At 36.2% G+C, this 24074-nt stretch overlaps 1 protein-coding gene across 1 annotated transcript in view; it reads right to left on the bottom strand.

Moving 5' to 3' along the window:
- Positions 1–24074, bottom strand: part of PIGN (phosphatidylinositol glycan anchor biosynthesis class N) — a 108671-nt gene that overhangs the window by 18420 nt on the left and 66177 nt on the right. The window contains 8 exon segments of the mRNA XM_036823699.1: positions 6692–6744; positions 9268–9310; positions 12937–13010; positions 14754–14829; positions 15125–15180; positions 18027–18113; positions 19797–19899; positions 22770–22872. Of these exon segments, the coding sequence (XP_036679594.1) occupies positions 6692–6744; positions 9268–9310; positions 12937–13010; positions 14754–14829; positions 15125–15180; positions 18027–18113; positions 19797–19899; positions 22770–22872 (595 nt within the window).

Genomic DNA, 24074 nt, shown 5'->3' on the forward strand with positions numbered 1-24074 from the left:
CCATTATGTAGTGTCCTTCCTTGTCTCTTGTAACATTCTTTATTTTAAAGTCTATTTTATCTGATATGAGTATGGCTACTCCAGCTTTCTTTTGCTTTCCATTTGCATGGAATATCTTTTTCCATCCCCTCACTTTCAGTCTGTATGTGTCTCTAGGTCTGAAGTGGGTCTCTTGTAGACAGCATATAGGTGGGTCTTGTTTTTGTATCCATTCAGCAAGCCTGAGTCTTTTGTTGGAGCATTTAATGCATTCACGTTTAAGGTAATTATTGATATGTATGTCCCTATGACCATTTTCTTAATTGTTTTGGGTTTGTTTTTGTAGGTCCTTTTCTTCTCTTGTGTCTCCCACTTAGAGAAGTTTCTTTAGCATTTGTTGTAGAGCTGGTTTGGTGGTGCTGAATTCTCTTAGCTTTTGCTTGTCTGTAAAGCTTTGGATTTCTCCATCGAATCTGAATGAGATCCTTGCTGGGTAATCTTGGTTGTAGGTTCTTCCCTTTCATCAATTTAAGTATATCATGCCACTCCCTTCTGGCTTGTAGAGTTTCTGCTGAGAAATCAGCTGTTAACTGTATGGGAGTTCCTTTGTATGTTATTTGTCGTTTTTCCCTTGCTGCTTTCAAAATTTTTTCTTTGTTTTAATTTTTGCCAATTTGATTACTATGTGTCTCAGCGTGTTTCTCCTTGGGTTTATCATGTATGGGACTCGCTGCACTTCCTGGACGTGGGTGGCCATTTCCTTTCCCATGTTAAGGAAGTTTCTGACTATAATCTCTTCAAATATTTTCTCTGGTCCTTTCTCTCTCTCTTCTCCTTCTGAGACGCCTATAATGAGAATGCTGTTGGGTTTAATATTGTCCCAGAGGTCTCTTAGGCTGTCTTCATTTCTTTTCATTCTTTTTTCTTAATTCTGTTCCGCAGCAGTGAATTCCACCATTCTGTCTTCCAGGTCACTTATCTGTTCTTCTGCCTCAGTTATTCTGCTATTGAGTCCTTCTAGTGTAGTTTTCATTTCAGTTATTGTATTGTTCATCTCTGTTTGTTTGTTCTTTAATTCTGCTGGGTCTTTGTTAAACATTTCTTGCATCTTCTCGATCTTTGCCTCCATTCTTTTTCCGAGGTCCTGGATCATCTTCACTATCATTATTCTGAATTCTTTTTCTGGAATGTTGCCTATCTCCACTTCACTTAGTTGTTTTTCTGGGGTTTTATCTTGTTCCTTCATCTGGTACATAGCCCTCTGCCTTTTCATCTTGTCTTTCTGTGAATGTGGTTTTTGTTCCACAGGCTGCAGGATTATAGTTCTTCTCGCTTCTGCTGTCTGCCCTCTGGTGGATGAGGCTATCTAAGAGGCTTGTGTAAGTTTCCTGATGGGAGGGACTGGTGGTGGGTAGAGCTGACTGTTGCTCTGGTGGGCAGAGCTCAGTAAAACTTTAATCTGCTTGACTGCTGATGGGTGGGGCTGGGTTCCCTCCCTGTTGGTTGTTTGGCCTGAGGCAACCCAACACTGGAGACCACCTGGGCTCCTTGTTGGGGCCAATGGTGGACTCTGGGAGGGCTCACACCAAGGAGCACTTCTCAGAACTTCTGCTGCCAGCGTCCTTTTCCTCACGGTGAGCTACAGCCACCCCCTGCCTCTGTAGGAGACCCTCCAACAGTAGCAGGTAGGTCTGGTTCAGTCTCCCCTTGGGTCACTGCTCCTTCCCCTGGGTCCCAACATGCACACTACTTTGTGTGTGCCCTCCAAGAGTGGAGTCTCTGTTTCCCCCAGTCCTGTCAAAGTCCTGCAATCAAATCCCGCTAGCCTTCGAAGTCTGATTCTCTAGGAATTCCTCCTCCCGTTGCTGGACCCCCAGGTTGGGAAGCCTGACGTGGGGCTCAGAACCTTCACTCCAGTGGGTGGACTTCTGTGGTATAAGTGTTCTCCCATCTGTGAGTCACCCACCCAGCAGTTATGGGATTTGATTTTACTGTGATTGCGCCCCCTCCTACCGTCTCACTGTGGCTTCTCCTTTGTCTTTGGATGTGGGGTATCTTTTTATGGTGAGTTCCAGTGTCTTCCTGTCGATGACTGTCCATTAGCTAGTTGTGATTCCGGTACTCTCACAAGAGGGAGTGAGAGCACGTCCTTCTACTCTGCCATCTTGGTTCAGGGCTTCCCGTTAATTTTTATCTGAGGCATACACACAGTATTAAAAAAGCAAAATAAGGGAGAAAGACTTACAATGAAAAGTAATACCCCTCATTCTTTCTTACCCACTTCTCAAGCAACCACTCTAACTGCTTCCCTTTTTAGACCTTCTGGTGGTTACCTCCTTGACATGAATTAGTATCTTTACATTGCTGTTTATTGATGCAACAATTTAAAACATCATTTATTAAGTCTCTGCTAGGCAAGAGGAGGATTTGGCTGACTTATACCATACCTTACTCATGTCAATTTTAGGTAGTTATTTTAGTTCTTCTATTTTTCCTTATGAATCAACTTTGAAGTATAATTTATATATAAGAAAATGGAACCATTTTAAGTATCTGGTTAAATGAGTATTGACAAATGATTCACCCATGTAACCATCATCACAGTCAAGATGTAGAACACTTCCATCACTCCAAAAGTTTCCACATGCCCATTTATAGGCAGGCTTACCCTAATTCCCAGGCCCAGACAACAACTGATCAGCTTTCTGTGACTATAGATTAATTCTGTCTGTTCTAGAATTTTACATAAATGTAATAATACAATATATACTCTTAATGTACCTGGTTTCTTTCACTCATTATAAAATTTCTAAGATTCATCCATGTAGTTGGGTTCATCAGTCGTTCATTTCTTTTTATTAATAAGTAGTTTTCCATTTTATGGATATAGCATAATTTGTTTATCCATTCAAGTGCTGATAAACATCTGGGTTGTTTCCAGATTTTGGTTATTATTAATAAAGCTACTATGAAAATTCCTGTACAAGTCTTCTGTGTACATATTTTTTCCTTCTCTTGGGTAGGTATCTAGGAATAGAATGCTATTCTATTCAGAATAGCAATCAGAGGGTAGTATTAAGTTTTTAAGAAAGTCTTGTTTTCCTCTAGGTCTAACTCACAAATAGGATAGTTGCCAGTAAGTTGTGGGTATGTAATAAAAATTGCTATGTCATGTTTTAGGATGAGCAGGAGGGGTGCCTGCCTCTGCCCTTTGGGCCGAGGTGGAAGGAAGCTATGAATGCTAGAGTGGAGGACAATTTTTCTATGAGGTAGAAGCACATGTGTCATAGCAGTGAAATTCTTCACATCTCCTCAGCCTCTTTCCAGGTGTCCTCTGGTTTTTCCCTGGGAGTAAAAGGCAGAAAGTAGTACTTCCTGTGTGGGGATGAAGGAAGGAGGAAAGAGGCCATGGAGAGCCCATTGGTACCATCACTGGACTGGGAGACATGCAGTTAATCCCCTTCCTCATTCCTATGCTCCGTATTACTGTCCGACAGAGTCTGGAGCCTCTGGGCTTCCCTGTTCCTTTGGCAACACTCACTGATAGATTCTGGGCTGCTGCTTCCTCTCTCAGATTATCCATCTTCTAGGAATTTGTTGAACTTGCATTTGCTGATGGTCATTTTTCTATTCTCTTCACTTTTGCTGGGTTTGTTATTTTATTGAAGACTTGGTAGAGAGGAGAAAAATGATTATCTTTGGTCTGTGGTCCTCACCCAGATATCAATGGATTTGATTCAGTGCAGACGTCTAGTACTAAATCTTACCACTGAACCGTCCCTGGCCAAGCTCATCAATGACCCACTGTTTAATCCAATGCATATCTTTATGTCTTCTCCTACTTACTCTCTCTGTAACATCTCGATAACCTCCCTCCTTCCTGAATGTTCTTTTGATCTCCACCACACTACTCTCACCTGGTTTCCTCCTGCCTTTCTGGCCACTTCTTCCAGCCTCATTGCCGCACCTCCTGTTCTCTACCCATAAATATCAGTGGTTCCTTAAGATGCCATTAGATCTTGGCCTTTATTTACGCTACACATTCTCCCTAGATCTTGTGACCCAATGTGCTCTTCTAAATGCTACTCTTGCAGTGTCTAAACAGTCCCTCTCCTGACAAGCCTTCCCTTACCCTGCAAGGCTGAGGTAGGTGCCCTGACTAATGTCCCCACAGCACCCAAGAGACTATTCTAGAAATTCCCACACTGCACCATATTGTCTGCTCATGAGTCTGTTTCCTCCTCCAAACTTAAGCTCCCTGAGAGCCTGAGAATGTGCTTTTCATCCCCAGGAATTCACCTGGTGCATAGTGGGTGATCAATAAATATTTGCCCTGTTGAATTGAGATCATGGATATTTAAAAATGCTTTGTGTTTTATGCGTGTTATTACTAGTAATAACAGTGAAATTTGTACTTTGAAGAAAAAAATCTGCCAAGTAAAGATAAACCTCAAGTGAATCAGAGAAAATCAAATCCTTAATTTGTGTAATATAAATTAATGATGCTGTGCAGAAATTAATGATGCACATCTTCATGTGAGAATTATATCCTCTTCATTCCTTTGCACCTCTTTAGAGCCAAAACCAATATAAATTTCTCCCATCAAAAAGTCTGAAACCCATGTTATAGCAGCATTATTCACAATAGCCAAAAGGGGGAAGCAACTCAAGTGTCCACTGATGGATGAATGGGTAAACAAAATGTGGTCTGTACATACAATGGAACATTATACAGCCTTCAAAAGGAAGGAAATTCTGACACATGCTATAACAGGGATGAACCTTGAATACATTATGCTAAGTGAAATAATTCAGTCACAAAAGGGCAAATACTGTACAATTTAATTTATGTGAGCTATCCTAGAGTAGTCAAATACATAGAAACAGAAATTAAAATGGTGGTTGCCAGGGCTGGTAGAGATGGGGAATGAGGAGTTTTTTGCAAGATGCAAACCATTATGGAGATGGAATGATAATGATAGTTGTACAACAATGTGAATGTCCTTAATGCCACTGAATTCTACACTTGAAAAGGGTTAAGAAGGTAAATTTTATATTATGTATATTTTGCTACAATTAAGAATAAAATAGGGCTTCCCTGGTGGCGCAGTGGTTGAGAATCTGCCTGCCAATGCAGGGGACACGGGTTCGAGCCCTGGTCTGGGAAGATCCCACATGCCACGGAGCAACTAAGCCCGTGAGCCACAACTACTGAGCCTGCGCGTCTGGAGCCTGTGCTCCGCAACAAGAGAGGCCGCGATAGTGAGAGGCCCGCGCACCGCGATGAAGAGTGGCCCCCACTTACCACAACTAGAGAAAGCCCTCGCACAGAAACGAAGACCCAACACAGCCATAAATAAATTAATTAAAAAAAAAAATTTAAAAAAAAAAAAAAAAGAATAAAATAAAAAGTCTCATATGTAAAAATGCTATATTTTGTCAGAATATTTTCCAAACAAAATTCTGACCTATGTTTAAAATGAAAATAAATTAATCAAATTATGGAGAGAATAAGGAGAGGTATCTCAAATACAAGAAACACTATGAAGGATAAAAAAATAGAACTGCAGAGTAATATTAATAATAATAGTTTCCATTTATTGGAGCTTATTTGATGCCAGGCACTGTGCTAAATGCTTTAGATGGATTAATTCATTCAAAACGACAAGAGACAGAGAGAGATTAGAGACGTTAAGTCACTTGCTGACAGTCTCACAGCTAAAAAGTGGCAGAAATAGATCAATCCCAGGAACTCTGGTTTAAAGCCCATGCCATGACCTACTACCTGCCTGGACACTTTGGGATCAGAGGGCTGGTGAGAAGGACACATTAAAACTTTCCCTAAGCTTCAAACTTAAGAGACTAATGAAAACAAAATTAATGACCTATGGAGTACCCTCTTTGTGCCTAGCACACAAGGAATGAAAGAGAGTCAAATCAGCTGACTATCAAGGGAGACAGACCTCTATATAAATAACAAGGCGGTACAAGCCTGAGCTGCCTAAGAGGTAGGAACAGAGGAGAGGACTTGTAATCGAGTACCTCACCCAAACCTACACAATTCCTGGCTGAACAAATACTGACTGAAGGAAATAAAATTAGTCTATAAAAATGTATTCTATCTCTGAATGCATTTGAAAACAAAAAGGCAAAAGGATCAACCTTGCTTTCTTCCCCTCAAAGAGAAGAAATTTAACAGATTATGGCAATCATTGATGTTCAAATCACAATAAAGAGGAAACTGACTTTTTGTTCAGATGATACTTTAAATAATGATGTTATAGGTATCACATGTTAACATGTTCCCATATTGAAGATTTTAGGAGGCATATGATGATTACATGAAATGTAAACTGCCACAGAAAATTCACACTGCAACTTGAATAGCTTCATTGTTCTCGAGAGAGATTGAGAGATTATGAGAACACAGACACTGGAGTGATCTACCCCAGATTCAAGCAGTTCTCCTTGTACCTTCCTGCTGTTCTGCATTTCTTTCAGACTTAACATCTGTCCCCACATCATCCCAAGGAAACACCTGATAATGTGTTAATGCCAAGAACTGGAGGGACATGTCTCACCTCCAGAGGTTTAAAATAATTGCTACTTGCTATGCTTACTTCAAAAATCAAATTGAAATCTTCTATACTAAGATACCAAGTTACTATTTTTCACTGCACTCTGAAGAATTCTACGTGAATATATACTATACCTTGCTCCAATATCAAGCCAGCTGCCATAATCTTTGATCAAGAAGAAAAAATGCTGTAAAATAAAACAAAATATGGCTCCATTAAAAACAAAGGCTATATAGATTCAGTCTAAAAGCAATTTTGTTTTAGGATTATGTCTTTCAGATTTCTGACCCCTCAGAACCACTATCTGACTGGAATCAATAAGAATTCGCCCTTTATTGAAATTTTTGCTTGGACTAAAATGAGCAATAGCTTAAAAGCCAGAAACAGCATTACCATTCAATCACATAAACACAAAAGTGACATCTTGAATAACTAGAAAGAAAACCCAGCCAACTTTCATAAAAGACACTAAGTATCGATAATACCAAAGACTGCAGTGAAAGGAAGCCGTATCATCTATTCATCAGCAAACACTTACTGATAGTCTATTATGTGCCAATCACTGTGTTAGGTCCTGGAGATAAACTCTCTTTCAGGAGATTTATAATCTAGTGACTGATTCAGTCAATTTATCAGGCGTGTGTGTGTGTGTGTGTGTGTGTGTGTGTGTGTGTGTGTGATGAGTGTTATCATTGGAAATACAGGCAAGTACAGGAGCACAAAGGAAGGGGTACACACCCCAGCTGGGGTAATAAGGGAAGGCAGTCCCAATAAAAAGTCTAAAAATCTAAGTGACAAGTAAGAGTCAGAGGAAAGAGGAGGTTGGAGAGATTGGGGGAGAAGTTTGTTTCTGACAGAGGGAGTAACGTTTATAAACATCAAGAGTCCAGGTAGAGCTTGGCATGTCCAAGGTGAGGCTGGGGTAGAGGAAACAAGGAGAGAGAGGAGAGATACAACACCAGTCAGGTAAGCAGAACTTAGACCACACATGGCTCTCTAAGTTAAACTCAGCAGTCTGATTCTTCATATAAAATTAATCAGAGAATTTAAATTCTCTTCTGTTAACATGTCTTTGCCTATTTGCCACTTTGTGAGCAAAACTGAAAGCTAATTTGTTCTAACATTATGTGTGGTCAATTTCAGAAATATATCCAGTTCAATACAACATAAAAATGTTCTCATCTGAATCAAGTGACTAGGAATCTGATTTGGGAAGTTACCCTAACAGTCGTCTCAGCCCTTTCAGCATAAGATGTTGTGTAGTGAAGAATTAACCCTACCTAAAGAGAGGTCTGGCCTTTACCTTCAGCTACTAGGAGGCGATTTACTCGGCCCTGCCTGATAGGAGTGTTTTGCCTGGGGGAACTCAACCACTGGACAGTCTAATAATGTGATTTATGTTCAGGGGTTTGGGCCGTGTGTTATCAGTTCTACCTCTAGAAGGACTGGAGATTAAAGGTTAGCCATGGGAACAATATATGATCGAGCTCCAATAAAAAGCCTGGACATCGAGGCTCTGGTGAGCCTGGCTGGCAGTACTCCATGTGCACTGTCACGCATCACTGCCGGTAGAGCACGGCTGTCCCAGCTTCACGGGGAGAGTATGGCCAGAGCTCCACATCTGGACCCCTTCTGGACTCTGCCCTCTGCATTTCTTCCCTTGGCTGATTTTAATCTGTCTCCTTTCCCTGTAATAAGCCACACTGGTGGAAACAACAGTCTTCGGTGAATTCTGTGAGTCCATCTAGTGAATTATCAAACCTTAGGGTAGTTTGGGGAACCCTCCTGAACTTGTAGGTGTAAAATGGGTTCTTTTTGTTAATACATTACATACAAGAGGCCCATCTACCTGTTCCTCACTAGAACTCATTATTAGAGCTAGCATCTTGATAACATCATCCCACTCTGTTCCCTCTTTCCTTCCTTCCCTTCCTCTTCCCCTCTCGTTTTTCCTTTCTTTTTCAATCTGACAAAAAGGTTAAAAATCAGCATTTCAAGTAGGAAAATGGTATATTACCTAAACCTAAAGTTAGCTTTTTCTGTTAACCTCCTATGGAAGTTTCATTTCAGATACAATGTACCACTGAAGACTATGTATAAAGTAACAGATTCTAACAAATCAAGTTAGAAGATTTCTGACACTTTAAGAAGAGCACTCTTACCACATTATAGGTCATATAAAAAGAAAGTAATTTATGTGTAAATTATGCCAGCACTAATAATTCAGTATCTAAAGAGTTCATGTACAGAAATGCATTCATATTTCACTTGATTAAATCAACTCATTGGGGGACTTCTCTGGTGGCACAGTGGTTGAGAACCTGCCTGCCAATGCAGGGGACACGGGTTCGAGCCCTGGTCCAGGAAGATCCCACATGCCGCGGAGCAACTAAGCCCACGCGCCACAACTACTGAGCCTGCGCTCTAGAGCCCGTGAGTCACAACTACTGAGCCTGCATGCCACAACTACTGAAGCTCGCACACCTAGAGCCCGTGCTCCACAACAAGAGAAGCCACCGCGATGAGAAGCCCACGCACCGCAACGAAGAGTAGTCCCCGCTTGCTGCAACTAGAGAAAGCCCATGCGCAGCAACGAAGACCCAGTGCAGCCAAAAATAAATAAATAAATATATTATATATATATTAAAAAAATCAACTCATTGTTTAGCTTGTCAATCTTATTTATATTGAATATCCAGTAATGCCTTACCAAAGCCATGATGTCTGATATGTTGATAACCATGAGAAAAAGACTGGAAAAAAAATAAAGAAAAAACACATGTAATACTGCAGACACATTTAAAAGCACATTAAAATCAAAATGAGAATAATCAAATAATCTAACATTCTGTTATTAGTATTTCTGCTTCTGAAAATATTACATTTGACAAAGGCTCTTTTCACATTATCATGGACTACTGTCCCACAGTGATGGGCTGGACTTCAAAAATGTTATTTAACACTTTGAATATTTATTTCAATAGTATGAAAGGGACATGATAGAGAACAAACGTATGGACACCAAGGGGGGAAAGCAGTGGGGGGTAGTGGTGGTGTGATGAATTGGGAGATTTGGATTGACATGTATACACTGATGTGTATAAAATGGACGACTAATAAGAACCTGCTGCATAAAAAATAAATAAATAAAATTAAAAAAAGAAAGGGACATGAATTATGATTTTTTAAATTAAAGTTTTTATTTTAGATAATTATGGATTCACATGCAACTGCAAGATATGATATAGAGGGAACCCATGTACCCTCTGCCCAGTTTCCCCCACTGGTAACATCTTACAAAACTATAGTACAATATCAGAACCAGGATACTGACATTGATTCTGCCAAGATACAGAATGTTTCCATCATCACAAGGATCCCTCATGATACTCTTTTATAGCTACATCTATCCTCCTCTTGCTTACTCTCTGTCTAATCCCCAGTCCCTGGAAACCACTGATCTATTCTCTGTTTCTATAATTTTGTTATTTCAAGAGTGTTGTACAAGTGGAATCACTTGAATCACTTATAACATTTTGGGATTGCCTTTTCACTCAGCACAATTGTCTTGAGATTTATCTAAGGTTCTGTGTGTATCAATAGTTTGCTCCTTTTTATTGCTGAGCAGTACTCCATTATACCACAGTTTGCTTAACCATTCAAGCACTAAAGGACATCAGGGTGGTTTCCAGTTTGTGGCTATTACAAATAAAGCTGCTATAAACATTCGTGTACAGTTTTTGTGCAAACACAAGTTTTCATTTCTCTAGGAAAAATAGCTGAGTGCAGTTACTGGATTATGTTGTTTGCTCAGTTTCATAAGAAACTGGATAACTCTTTTCAGAGTAGGTGTACTATTTTACATTCCCACCAGCAACGTCTGAGAGCAATTTCTTTGCAGCCTCCCCAGCATTTGGTGATGTCACTATTTTTTATTTTTTGCTTCTTCAACATTATTTTGTCAGTTGTAGATTTTACTCTGGGTGGTTTTACTTTTTTACAGTATTATTGTTGTTGTTTCTACAGTATTATTTGTTGTTGTTTCTACCAAGTCTAATTTTTCCTGGGTCAAATTTTAGTGCTCTCTGGAACCAAAAGGGGGACGTTCTTAAGTGAGTCTTGTGTATAAAAGAAATGTCACAATGTGTAGTAGTAGCCATTTCCAGTTTTATTTTGTGCTGATAACTTCTACCACTAATTTAGCACATGTGTTTTCAGTTTCTATTGTATGCCAGCCACTGTTCTTGTTGCTGGTAAAACATTGGTGAACAGAGCCTACCATCTACTCAGGGAGACAAATAATAAATAGAATGTTTGTAATAACAATAAAATGTCAGGTGGTGTTAAATGTGAGGAAGAAAAGTCGATTGATCGGGGGAGACCTCTATGAGGAGAAGACATTTAAGTAGAGACCTGTGTGAACAGAGTGAACCATGAAACTATATGAGTAAAGAGCAATGCAGGTAGAGAGAGTGTGGAACGTACAAAGGGCATGAGGTGAAAACGTGCATGGCGTATTTGCAGAACAGCAAGAGGGCCAGCTTTAAGCAGAGCGTGCTAGCATAAAAGTTGTGGGAAATAAGGTTGGAGAGATAGATATGCAGGGGCCAGATCACATGGGGCCATTTAGGCCATAATTAGGACTTTAGAATTTTTCCTAGTTGTGACAAGAAGCCACTGGAAGGTTTTAAAGGCTCCTCGGTCTGTTGTATGGATAATAACTGTAGGAGGACAGGAGTAAAAGCAGGGAGATCAGCTAAGAGGCCCCTGAAGACGACTGATGATAGTGGGCGGGTGGAGGTGATTGAAAATGTGAATAGAAAGAACAGACGATATCAGTGACATGTAGCGAGTGGATTTGGCAATGAGGGATGGATGGACTTGGGCTTGTGTGACGGATTAGAAAAAGAAAACAGGATGAGCAGCTAGAGTTCAACAGGAAGAAAGGGAATTGCTGGGTTCAATGTACGACATATTAAGTTTGAGGGGTCAGTGTTATATTAGGGGGGAATGTCAGTGACTTGTAAAGGTTTAAAGGTCGAAAGAGAAGACATTTATAAAGCCACAACTTTGTCATCTTTGCCTCAGTTCTCTCCCTTTGTATTTAGTTTTTCATTGTAAAAAAACCAAATACTAAACAAACTAAATACTAAACGAACAAAACTAAAACTCTCCCTTTGTATTTAGTTTTTCGTCGTACTAGTCTCAGGTTAAAATTACTACACACACACACAGACACACACAAATACACGCATACATATACACACACATTTTGATGAGCCTTCTACTTCTCATCCCACATATCCCCAGCTCTTCTTAAACTTTAATTAAAAGCCCTTCTAAAATCTTGCATCTGTTAACAGAGATGTGAGAAAGTACCTGTCACTTACTAGTCTTTTTTTAAATTGGGTCTAAGTATCTTCTATGTGGTACTGACAAGGTATAAATGCTTTTAATGTTAAATTCATGTAAATATCCTGCAAAAATATACTAAATTAATCTAGAAATGAGATTTCTACTATTTTTAAACAGTGCAAGAGAACCTTTTTATTATTATTATTATTATGGCAAATACATAATAATATGCTACACTTGGTTCTAGCTTAAATTCATCAAGAAGAACATGCAAATTTATGCTATATTAGTTATTTCTTTCAGCATTGAATATTCCAGTTTGATTCAAGAATAACAAAACTGCTAAGAAGCTACACATTTATCTCAAGTGTCTTTCAGAGAGGCTGATCAGTCCTGTGCTGATGACACAATTTCATTGCTTCAAAAAAGCAAATAGTTGAGTTGACAGCTTCTCTTCCAGAGTCTTGATTGCTTAACACTGACTGCTCCAGAAATTCCTGGAAACTCAGAAAGGATACTTCCCATTCCATTTGCCAAAAGTGTAGAAATCAAGACTAAGAAACTATGTAAATTACTGACATCTAGAAGTTAATTTCAAGCCATGTAAAATGATATAATGTTAACACATTTGTCTAATACACATTTAAGAAATAATCCAAAAGAAAACAGAATGGTATCCCTTGGAGTTTCTAGGCACAGTTATGTCTACAATAAACAAGTTATTAACTACAAAAATTTAACGTTTATATTTTATAGTTTTTTAGTGGGGCTCCTCTCTAGCTTGAATAATATTCTAATAACATTTTATTGTTGAGAAAGCATATTATTCTGCTAGAGGCTCTAATCAACTAATTTCCTCTCATGACAACTGAATTCTGACTAAAAGGGTGAAACATTTTTTTCTCATTTTTATAATAAATCTATGTTACTGTGTCTTAATAGCAATCACACAAAATACCCTCAAGTGTTAACTCTCATTTCCTAAAAACTAACAAATTCAACGTTTCTTAAGCATTCACCTTACCTTTTTGATGATAACTGGGTAGTTAACTGAACAGCTTCAAAAGCACACATCACAAGAGCAAAGGGGATTAAAATCTGTTTAAAAGAACAACAAATGATGCCATGGGTAGCTGTAGCATTTGAAGAAATATTTCAATTTCTCAAAGTTTGTCTGTATTAGTGAAAAGCCAATGCTGAAATAAAACCATGATACCAATGACATATAGAACGGTGACGAAACGGATTTAAAAATCCACATCAATAGCATATGTAGTATAAAAGATAACAACAAATATTTCAAATAAAGCCTATTCCAAATTTTTGTTCTATTTAACTCAGTATAATAATTAATGACCCAAATCAAATAAACTATGGAGCCTGATGATTTGATTCACAGATCCCTGAACTCATCTGGTTATTTGATACTACAACTCTATTAACATGATTTAGCTGCTTTACCATTGCTTGCTGTTGTTTTATTTTAATACTAATTTATTTCTGATTATAAAATTCATACTCCGTAAAAAAAAATGGAGAAAGGTATAATAACATTTATACTGGTTGAAAAATCTATAATCCAGAGGTAACACTGTTAATATTTTGAGATACTGCTTTCCAATGACCAATTAAAAAAAAATACACACACACACACACAATGTTTAAACAAAGAGGGGAGGGAGAAAATATGGAAAAGAAATGATGTTCAAAACTGCATAAGACTCTTATTCAAGCAAAGGCTACATGTAGTTAAGGCTACATGACTGAAATAGAGGTCCAGGAGAATTTTCACTTCCAGCCCATCAGTCAAAGAAAGTGACCAAATATATTACATCAGTAAAGCTTGCTGAATTAAGCTGGAGATTATAAATCTAGCATTTAGTTTAAACTTCTGTTTTTCTTTCTCTTTTTGCTTGTTTTTAATTAAAGGCCCATGATCTTTAATAGACTGAGAAAAGAACAACTACCATTAAGAAAAATGTAAATAAAGATTAAGGAAACTATTAATACACATTTCAAAATAATTCAATAGCGAATGGGACATGAGAAAATGAACACCTTTTTTAACATTTCTTAAAATTACATTTGTATTAGTGCAGTAACAAAAAAAAAAGGATATTAATCCTTTAATAAACACATACTTTTAACAATTATTACTTCTGTGATCTGAATAGAAGGCAATCAGATTTTAGGCAGATATTAGTTCCTTTATTTAAACAAATATATACTAAGTACATAAAATGTGCCAGGCACTACGGTAGAGGGAATAAGACAAGCTTAATGATCCTAGAGAAACAGGGAAAGAACATGAATTACATTCTATTGGAGCATCTGAACCCCTGGAAAGCTGATAATTTGTCATTATCTTAGACTCCTCAGTACCCAGTTGGTGCTGATAAACCTTCAATGACATATTTATTGAATGAATGAATCAGTTCTAAGTACAGGGATTATGAGAAAAGATGGTAACATGTTGGCCGTCTCGGGCGTGGGGAACATCAGTTCGGGGAGCCTTTGATCTGGAGGAGCAAGGCAGTTTTGATCCACCCATCACTTCCCACAGTCTTTAATCACCTTTGATAGGACTTCCTGGGACTACGAGACTCTCTACTTTTTTGAAGTTAAATGGGCTTAAGAGTAAAGTAAAAGGATTAACTATATTTTGGAGTAAAAGCTAAAGTGTCCGACTTCCCATTCAACAGTGTCTGAGAAGGTATCTTCTTTCCATGTGACTTAACTCTGTCACTTTATAATCTTAATGTCACATGTTACATAATCTTAATTGTCACAATGAGTTCATAATCTTATTAATCAGTATCTTAAGAAAATAAGAAAACCAACCTTCCACGTCATCAGGGCTCCCATCATGTAAGGACTAAACACGGTCAGAAAGCAATAGACAGAGGCAAGATCAAAGCTAAGGAATCAACAAAAAGAAAAAGGAGTTTAGAATTCACATTGTAACTTTAAAAGAATGTTCTTCTAAAAAGCATGTTTAAACTACTTTTCTGAAATCTACTCTTACTAAAGCACAAGTATACATTGTCTCAAGAACTATTACAAAATCAGTAAAACGAATGAGATAGACTTGTATGTGCCGACACATACCAATTTTCAAAATACATCCTTTAGTGTAAAAAGCAAGGTACAGAACAAAATCCCTATTTGTATTATTTTCTGGTTATACATATGCTGTTTTTATTTTAAATTACCTGTTAACAGAAGCTATATTCCCAGTTCCAAAAAAGGCTGTCATTAAGAAGAAAACCTAAATAGAGTTAAGGAAATGCCAAAACAAGTCAGAATTCATAAAAGTTCTTTTTCATTGAGAAAAGATATACCTATTCTACCATGAGGGTAATTTGCTTTTCTACTTGTACATTTGATCATAAATTATTGTAAATGAGTGTTCCATTGTATCTCCTTGTGCATGCATTTGGAAAGAACCAGACTGAACAAGCAATGTACTAAGAACAACGAGGCCTGGGAGGTCATCCTTACTTGTCACTAGTACCCTTGGGAAGGTTACTATTTTCCTCGCCTCTAACATAAACAGTTGGATTATTGTTATCTGTAGTTGGCTGCTAATGATTAAAAAAAAAGCGACAGACATTTTCAGCTGAAATACGATTTCATTTCATACATGCTTGCTGTGTGCCCACTACATGTGAAACGTGCCAGGTTCTTTGAAAGACTTAGGAAGAAATAAGATATCATGTTTTAAAATAATTCAATAGAGAATGAGAAAGTAAACATCTTCTTGACATTTCTTAAACTTACATTTGTAATAGTGCAGTAATAAAAAGTAGGTATTAATTATATTGGGGTCTAAGAACTTACTGCTAGTAAAGTATTTAAAATAGTGCCTGGCCCACTGAAAGGGCTCAATAAATGTTAGTTACTTTATTATCATAAACACATACACAAAAATAGTACAGAAACACTAAAAAGGAAGTATGAATCAAGACAAATTTCAGTGAAAAAGCGGCATTTGCGTTGGTAACTTGAGCCTTAAGTATTTTCATTGTTCCATGCATTCAACCAGTCAACTAACCAACCAAGATTTATCATCTAGTACATGTCAGAGGCAGAGCTAGGCACTAAGAATATAAATATAAATAAAATAGTCTAAAGTGCTCATATGGTGACTAAGATTATGATGATATGTAGAAGTATATAAGATGAATTTAAAGGTAAACAGTGGGAAATAAATGATGTAGTCAAGGACTTCCCTGGCAATCCAGTGGTTAAGACTCCATGCTTCCAATGCAGGGGGTGCGGGGTTCAATCCCTGGTCAGGGAACTAAGATCCCACATGCCACCCGGTGCAAAAAAAAAAAAAAAAAAAAAAAATGATGTAGTCAAGAAACAGTAAACAGGTGTGATAGAAGCTGACGGTTTATTGAAGGGTACAGTGAAAGATGAAGCAAGAAATGTAGATTGGTGGCATATTAATAAAAAACCTTGAACTTTATTGTGGAGACAATGAAGAGCTAGCAAGCATTTTAGGTGAGTAATATAAATAAGAAATACCAATAACAGTGAGATATTTGGATCAGGGATACAAATAATTAGAGGCAGGAAATTCAATTAGGAAGCTATTTCAGTAGTCCATGTTGGGGACAAGGAAAGTCTGAACCAGTGTGGTTAGAGTGGAAATGGAGAAGGAGGGGAGACCATGGAACTTTAAAACTGGACAGGGAGTTGTTAAATATGACAAGTTTGATGCCCTGGGTAGCTGGGAGCATGGCGATGCCATTAAATGAGATGAGACCTGGCAGAGAGTGATTTTGGAGAGGGGTGGGCAGTCATTAGTCAGTGTGGACATATATCTGGTGATGCCCAGCAGGATGTTGGACATATGACTCTTAAGGTCAGAGAGGTCAGGGCTGGAGAAGTAGATCTTAGAGTTGTTTGTACAGAGGTGTCAGTCAAAGCTATCGGAGAGGATGACATTACCCAGGCACAATTAGAGGAGAAGGTTAACGATAGAGCTTGGAGAAAAACATACATGGTTCAAGAGCAAAGGAAGAGTAAGTTTCCATGAAGGAGAATAGAGATGGTGTAAAAAGCTGAGAAGAGAACCTGGATCATGTTCTGGATGTCAAGGGAAAAGAAAGAGAAAAATCAATTGAGTTGAATGTTATAAGAGTGGTCAAGTAAAACTGAACAGATTAGACTGTGCAATCAGGAAGGCCCCGCAGACCACGAGAGGACAACTTCAGCACAGACATTCGACAAATACTGAAGAGCTACTATGTGCCAGGCACTGGTCAAGGCTTGAGGATATAGTACATAAATGGGGAGGAAATGGTAGCAGCAAGGAGCTTGGTAGTAAACACAAAGGACAAGATGAAATTATAATTTAGGGAGATGCAGGGTTCAAAGGAAGAAGTGTTTTATTAGTATAGGCTGAGTGGAAGGAATCTGCAAAGACAGAAAGCAAAATTGAGAGTGAAGGCAAGAGGTAGAGGAGAGAATAAGAACATTTATTTTCTGGACCTATAAGGTCCAGACTCCACCACAGTAAGTTCAAAGGAAATATCTCCCTATGAGTTTCTTCAAGTCAGTCAGCCAGCCTTCCCAAAGTGAGACTTTATTCTGTCACATTGTCTTTCAAACTTCTAATACAAATAACTTTCACACAACATTGCCTCTGATGTGATCCAAAAACCTTGTGAGACAGATGTTATATAACATGAGTATAGTATAAAATACACATAGAAAGATACAAACCTAACTCATAATAGTGGTTTCTTCTGGATGAGGGAAATTAGTTTGGAGTTGGAAGTTGAAAGGAGACTGTCTTTAGCTGTAATATTTTAATTTTTAAAAATGTGTGACATATGTGACAAAATATTAGTTGTTGATATCTTGGATGGCAAGAATACACATATATACATTTGTTTGTTGTATCATTCTTTATGCTTGTCTCTAGTTTCAGAATTTTTTTGAAGTGTAAACTATATGAGAAAATTATGGTTGGGAGGGTGGTTAAATGGCCTCCAAGGTAATACCACTACCAAATGACAGGCAGAAACCCCTCCCACTTCTTCTTACTCCATTAAATGGGAGGTTGCAGTGCCTTAAAACAGAAGTCCATAAAAAGGATACAAGGAAGAAGGCCCTACGGATGTCATCCAGATAGAAGTCTCGAAACCGGGTTATATCAGTATTATAGGTGAATTGGATACTGGAGACCTGTGAGATAAGAAGACATTTATAAATGCACAATAACAGTTCGCTTACTTCTACCCTCAAAAGCAAACTTACCGTCAAAGTTACAATAGCTAGAAAGATAACTTGTACTGACAAGAAAACAAACAAAAACAAATAAATCTTTTCCTATAGCTTAATTTCACCTTAATAACATCTGCCAAAAGGTAAAATATACTGTTAATAATATACTGAACAGAGTTGTAGTATTGCCACATGTGTAATAAAAGTGAGAATTGAGCTTTTTATTATCCTGTATAAATGCTTCACTTTTAAATCCCTATATAATTTTTCCCTTTTCTAACATCTGATTTCTCAGTGTCCCGATCTTCTCAAACTCAAGTATGGTATGATATTAAAAAGCAGGATAAATTAAATATTTTTCTGTTTTTTTGTTCTTCTGTTAACTCATTTCCAGAGAAATTATTTTCTCTCTATAAAAAAGCAAAATATTTCTGTCCTGGTAAAATAAAAAGCCTCTCAATTCCAACATGATGGATGCAGTCTTGCTTAATCCCCCTTTTTCCACAAAAGAAAAACTCATGGATAAGTTTAAAGGGAGACTTTCCCTATCTCCCACTTCCCATGTAATTTTCTGTTAAGTTCTTAGGATGCTTTAATCCTCTTTTCTAGAAAAAGACATATCTCCTTTCAGTTAAAATACAGAATTTAAAAAATAACACAGTAAACCTCATTTTTAATTTAATAATATTTAATTATTAAAATTTTGAATATTTAATACTAAGGACAGTCTGACCATTTACTTGAATCTGATCAAAACTTCTTTTCATGTACTGTTTTAATATTCCAGGACTGAAAGTTAAAAACCAGTAATTACTCAATATACTTCAATAAAGTTTCTTCTTTATTGAAATTGTTTATTCTAAAACATCAAGTACTCTTTGTGAACTCAACTAGAACCAGTTAAGGATGAATCAATGGATCAACTATGAAGGTATTTTCCTGCAATATTTCTTTTATCTGACCTCAGTAAAATTATAAATATTTTATCACAAATTTCTTATAATTATCTTCAGTTCTGAAATAAAGGCAAGAGACATCAATTAACTCTCTAGCTCAACATGATAAAGGTGTCCTTAATATCTGGCTGGCTTTTAGCCAATTCAAAGTATATTATGTTGAATAAACAGTCTAAGATTTGGACTGAGGCCATGATCACTAAGGTGACAGAATAAGCATTTTGGATTAGAATGACTAGAAAGAGAAAAATAACACTGGAACACAAATGTCACTTTATGATCAAATTCATAAATTGAAGTGCGACAACATAAATATTATTCCAACGAAAATAAACTGAAGGAAAGAAAAATTAGATGTGAAAACAAAGGCAAACAAGATAAAGAACATTCTTTCTCCTATATTCTTTCACCTATATTAATGTTTTTTTGCATCAGAGATTTTTTCAAATAATCTCTAAGAAAAGCCCAACCCATATAATGCCCATGAAACAATAAAATCATGCTTTTCTGTTGTAAGTGAAAATTTCCTTACAAACTGTTTGACTTAATTATTAACTTAATTATTAATGCCTTAAGTACTGTAAATTTTTAAGTATAATTTTTGATGAAATAACATTGCAACCTCCTTATAGGATAGAGAATACTCTAATATTCTTAAATAAATGCAAGAATGATTTTGACAGGCTACCTTCTGTTTACAGGAAACAACAGATTGTGGCAGGGTTTCTTGTTCCATGTGTATCCAGACAAACATCAAACATGACAATACTAATGGGAAGAGAGCTTCATACCTAAGGGGTGGAGGATGTGAGGCGGAAGTGGGAGGGTAGAAAAGAAAAAAACATTAAACAAATAAAAATGCAAATTTATAATACTAATAGGTCTTTCTCAAAATTAAAACAATCTTGATAATACTTCTAAGTTACAATATCACAAAATTTAAATTTTTTAGGCTTTCCAGAAGAAGAAAGTAGGAAAGGAAAGTAACATTTAAATATCAACTCTAACACCATCTTTTGAAATTTATCAGATCTTGAGATCATTAAATGTTTAAAATAGTAGAGATATTTAAAATTCATTCATGAGGTAAATGACAGAAATACACAAAAAAGAAAGAAAACATAAGCTAAGCCCGTGTGCCACAACTACTGAGGCTGCGTGCCACAACTACTGAAGCCCATGCCCCTAGAGCCCATGCTCTGCAACAAGAGAAGCCACCGCAATGAGAAGCCCAAGCACCGCAACGAAGAGTAGTCCCCACTCAACACAACTAGAGAAAGTCCGCATGCAGCAGCAAAGACCCAACACAACCAAAAATAAATAAATAAATAAAAATAAAATAAAAATTTCAAAACATAAAAAATAAAATACAGCAAAGTAGAAAATAAAGATATAAAATAGTACATGGACTATGATTAATACTGTGTTAAAAGGATAAATACAGAGCTAAGACTGGAAGGAAATATGTCAGAACATCAATAGGAGGGGTAGGGTTAATAGATGATTTTTCTTCCTTATTCCTACTCTTCAAAATGTGATTATACTATGTTCACAATGATTAAAAAAAAAAATTGAAAAAGAAATAGAATGCCTGTATCCTAGCCATTCTTGAAAATTTAGTTCAATTTCCACATGAGTCCTTGATGGCACCAGTTCAGCTCCCTTACCCAAACCCTGTCTCTAGTCATTCTTTATATCACATAATTCACAACTTAAATTACGATAACTTAATTGTTGCATTTTGCAATTGCCTAACATTGTAAAATAGAGTCCATATTTTATAGCAGCTTACAACTCTATTATACACCTGGGGTACACTAATTGTTCTAACTGTATGTCTGTCTAGTGTTTAGGACACTAGAAATGTGAAAAAAAACTTGCTGACTAATTGAATCAAGAAAGTGTACTCTCTGAGCAAAAAAAACCCAAAAAAACCCATGATTTTTAAAATATTTGCACTTATATATGAAATTATTCTTTCCTAATATGTAAAAACATAAATTCCATAGTTCTACATATAGTGCTACAGATATACTTCTTTTCAAAAACTATAAAATAAAATTTTTGTAAAATGTAGATGAATAAATCTGATAAAGACAATCTTCTTATGGGACTTTATTTCTTTAGACAACCAATATCTCATATAAAGTCTGTATATCTGAATTAATAAACTGAAATACCAATAAAATGTCATCATGGGCTCAGAGTGTACATAATAAAACCTTTCTAAATTAGGATCTGCTAGTTTGGTCTCTGTGCAAATTGAACAGGCCTGAAAAGACATTTCGTTTGTATTATACTTTGTTAAGCAAAGGGATAATATAATCAAAATTTTGGAGGAAAATGTTTAACCAACTTAAGAGAACTATTTTCAAGTATTATAATAGCTTCCATCTGCATAAAAATAATTAAATGTTGATTAAAAATAAATCTTCTTTATTCATTTAATCAAGGGTGCATTGTTAGAATGTAGGATTACTATTACTGTACTTTTGTAAAGTAATGAAACTGCATTTCTTTTAAATATCCTATAATTCTGACTATTCACTTACTTACATGGAGAACCCTCCAGGTCATCCAAAAATAGTGATGTGGAATGATAACAGGTGGACTATGTTTTGCAAAACTGATTTGACACTGAAAAATGTACTAACTGAAATTATCAGACTGCTGTTTCAGGCTACCTCTGTCTAATTTTTTTTTGCAAAGGTAAATATACTTTCTGATGTTGGGTAATATATTTCTTAATACATTCATTAATAAGGTCATACTCATTATTCTGATTATAGGCATGATTTTTCACTTTTTAGATTTCTTAAATTAAATGTGCTTAAATGTGCACAACGGTAAATCCCTAGGTTTATTCTAATTGGGATCAAGATCCTATATTTGGACCAAATTTTGAAACTGTCTGAGCAGTGTTGATTCGATTTGTCTGTTCTATTCAGTGTTTATTATAATGTGCATATTTCTCACCCTCATAAAGATTTAAGTAAAGATGAAATAAAATTCAAAAGCAAGTGAAGAACTCTTTTCTTCAAAGTAGATGGGAGAGTATGTCATTGTTCTCACTGATTTCTAGAGAATGCTTCAGAATCCAACCCAAATCAAGCTGTTCTTTTTTGTTTTTGTTTTACAAGAAAATTTTAATCTTCAATGAAAATGTTTAACTTTTTAACAGTTTAACTTTTGGGAAAATATTCTAAAAGGTTTCTGAATCAAAAGGAATATCTGGACTATGACATATGCAAGAGTAAAAATAAAATATTATACTCAAAGAAGAATGAACAAATCAAAACATAATTTAAAGTGCATGAAAGGAATGCAACAAAGACTAAAATTCTTGTAAGTCATTGTTTGAGACTTAAAATCCCTCCACAATCTATCAGAACTCTCTAACACTGTAGGTAAGCAATATTTAAGCAACTTCAGGAAGTAAACAGAAACACAAAGACTACAGGCAATACTGTGAAAATGATAAGAAAAAGAAAACTGAAGATTACAGATCAAGTCACATACAGTTTTTACAGAGGAAAAATACTTCTAATTTATTCCTCAAGATTCACATATTTTTCATTTCCAGAGGTTAAATACTCAGAGAAATGTCAATATGTCATTTAAAACTTGCTACTAAAAATTAAAATTTAAAAACAGTTTATACCCTGTGCTTAGAAGTAGGTAGGTCGACATTGAGGAAACAAGAATGCTAAACAGCCGATCAAAGAGAATCAGAGGACTCAGTAGAGGCACGATGAAGGAAGAGGCTGCAATAAAACAAATGTGGGTAGTGTTAGTACAAGCGACACAGGGTATGTTGAGTTTAAAGCACTGAATAATCTATTATCATTTATAGCATTTATTATTTGTGTGACATTTAAAATGAAGCTACATTTGCCCTACTCATTTTTGTAAGAAATTTGAAACTTCACATTTTTAGTTAAAATTACATTTCACCATTTTAACCACAATTTAGTTCAGATTTTCCCAATTTATATTCAGCCTTGCTCACTGTAATAACTCTTAAATAAATAATTTGTCATTTTCTAATGTAAATAATAAAAAAAAATATTACTCAAGATTCAGCAACTTTTCTCCTAATTAAACATTTAGTTCAAAGACAACTTACTCCCCAGAAATTGATTTTTCCTAAGCACTCCCTCCTCCAAGTTTTCCCACTGCAAAGTATGCATTGAGAGTTGTAGTGTGCCAGTTAGAAAATTAGAGACAGGAGACAAGGACTTCACCACACATGACAGTTGTAATAAGAGTAATCCAAATAAGTGAAGTAATCTTTCTTCTCAGGATTAGAAAGCAACTACTTCAGTGTGAGAAGAGCAAATAAATTGGGGGTGGGGTATGGGTAGCAAAACATAAACTCCCCAATCTTTATTTTGGAAAGAAAATATGCATAATTTCCTAATCCTCCTGGCTAGGATGGCAATATGTGTGGAATGAAATGCTCCAAAGTATGAAGACAGATAACTTGGGAGGGCATCCTGGCTGAATTACTTATAACTCTTTAACCATGAGGCAAGTTTGTTAATCTATCTAAGCAGTATTTCCATCTGTTAAGTAGAAATGATATAAAGTTGTTGTGAGGTTTAAATACAATTTCACCTATAAAATGCTCCTTAAGCATAGTGCCTGAGATACAGTAAGTGCTTAATAACTGCTAGGTGCTATTATTACTACTAGTCAACATCTACTAATAAGTTAAATGTAAAGACAATCTCATTCAAAGTTGAGTCACTGTAAGATTTAAGATTATGTAAGTTATATTTATAGTAATCTTAGAAGAATCGCTTCTGATTTTTTTTCAGATGTGTAGTTCCAGTAATGTTATCATCATCTGGTACATATTTTAACAGAAAGAAATAGTATTTTAATATTTATTTTAAAAGCCAGTTCAAATGAGACCTGTTTTACCAAACTGTATTTTCTGTATTTGTTTGACTTTTGTGTAAAG

The sequence above is a fragment of the Balaenoptera musculus genome, chromosome 14, assembly GCF_009873245.2.
Source record: "Balaenoptera musculus isolate JJ_BM4_2016_0621 chromosome 14, mBalMus1.pri.v3, whole genome shotgun sequence".
NCBI lineage: Eukaryota > Metazoa > Chordata > Mammalia > Artiodactyla > Balaenopteridae > Balaenoptera > Balaenoptera musculus.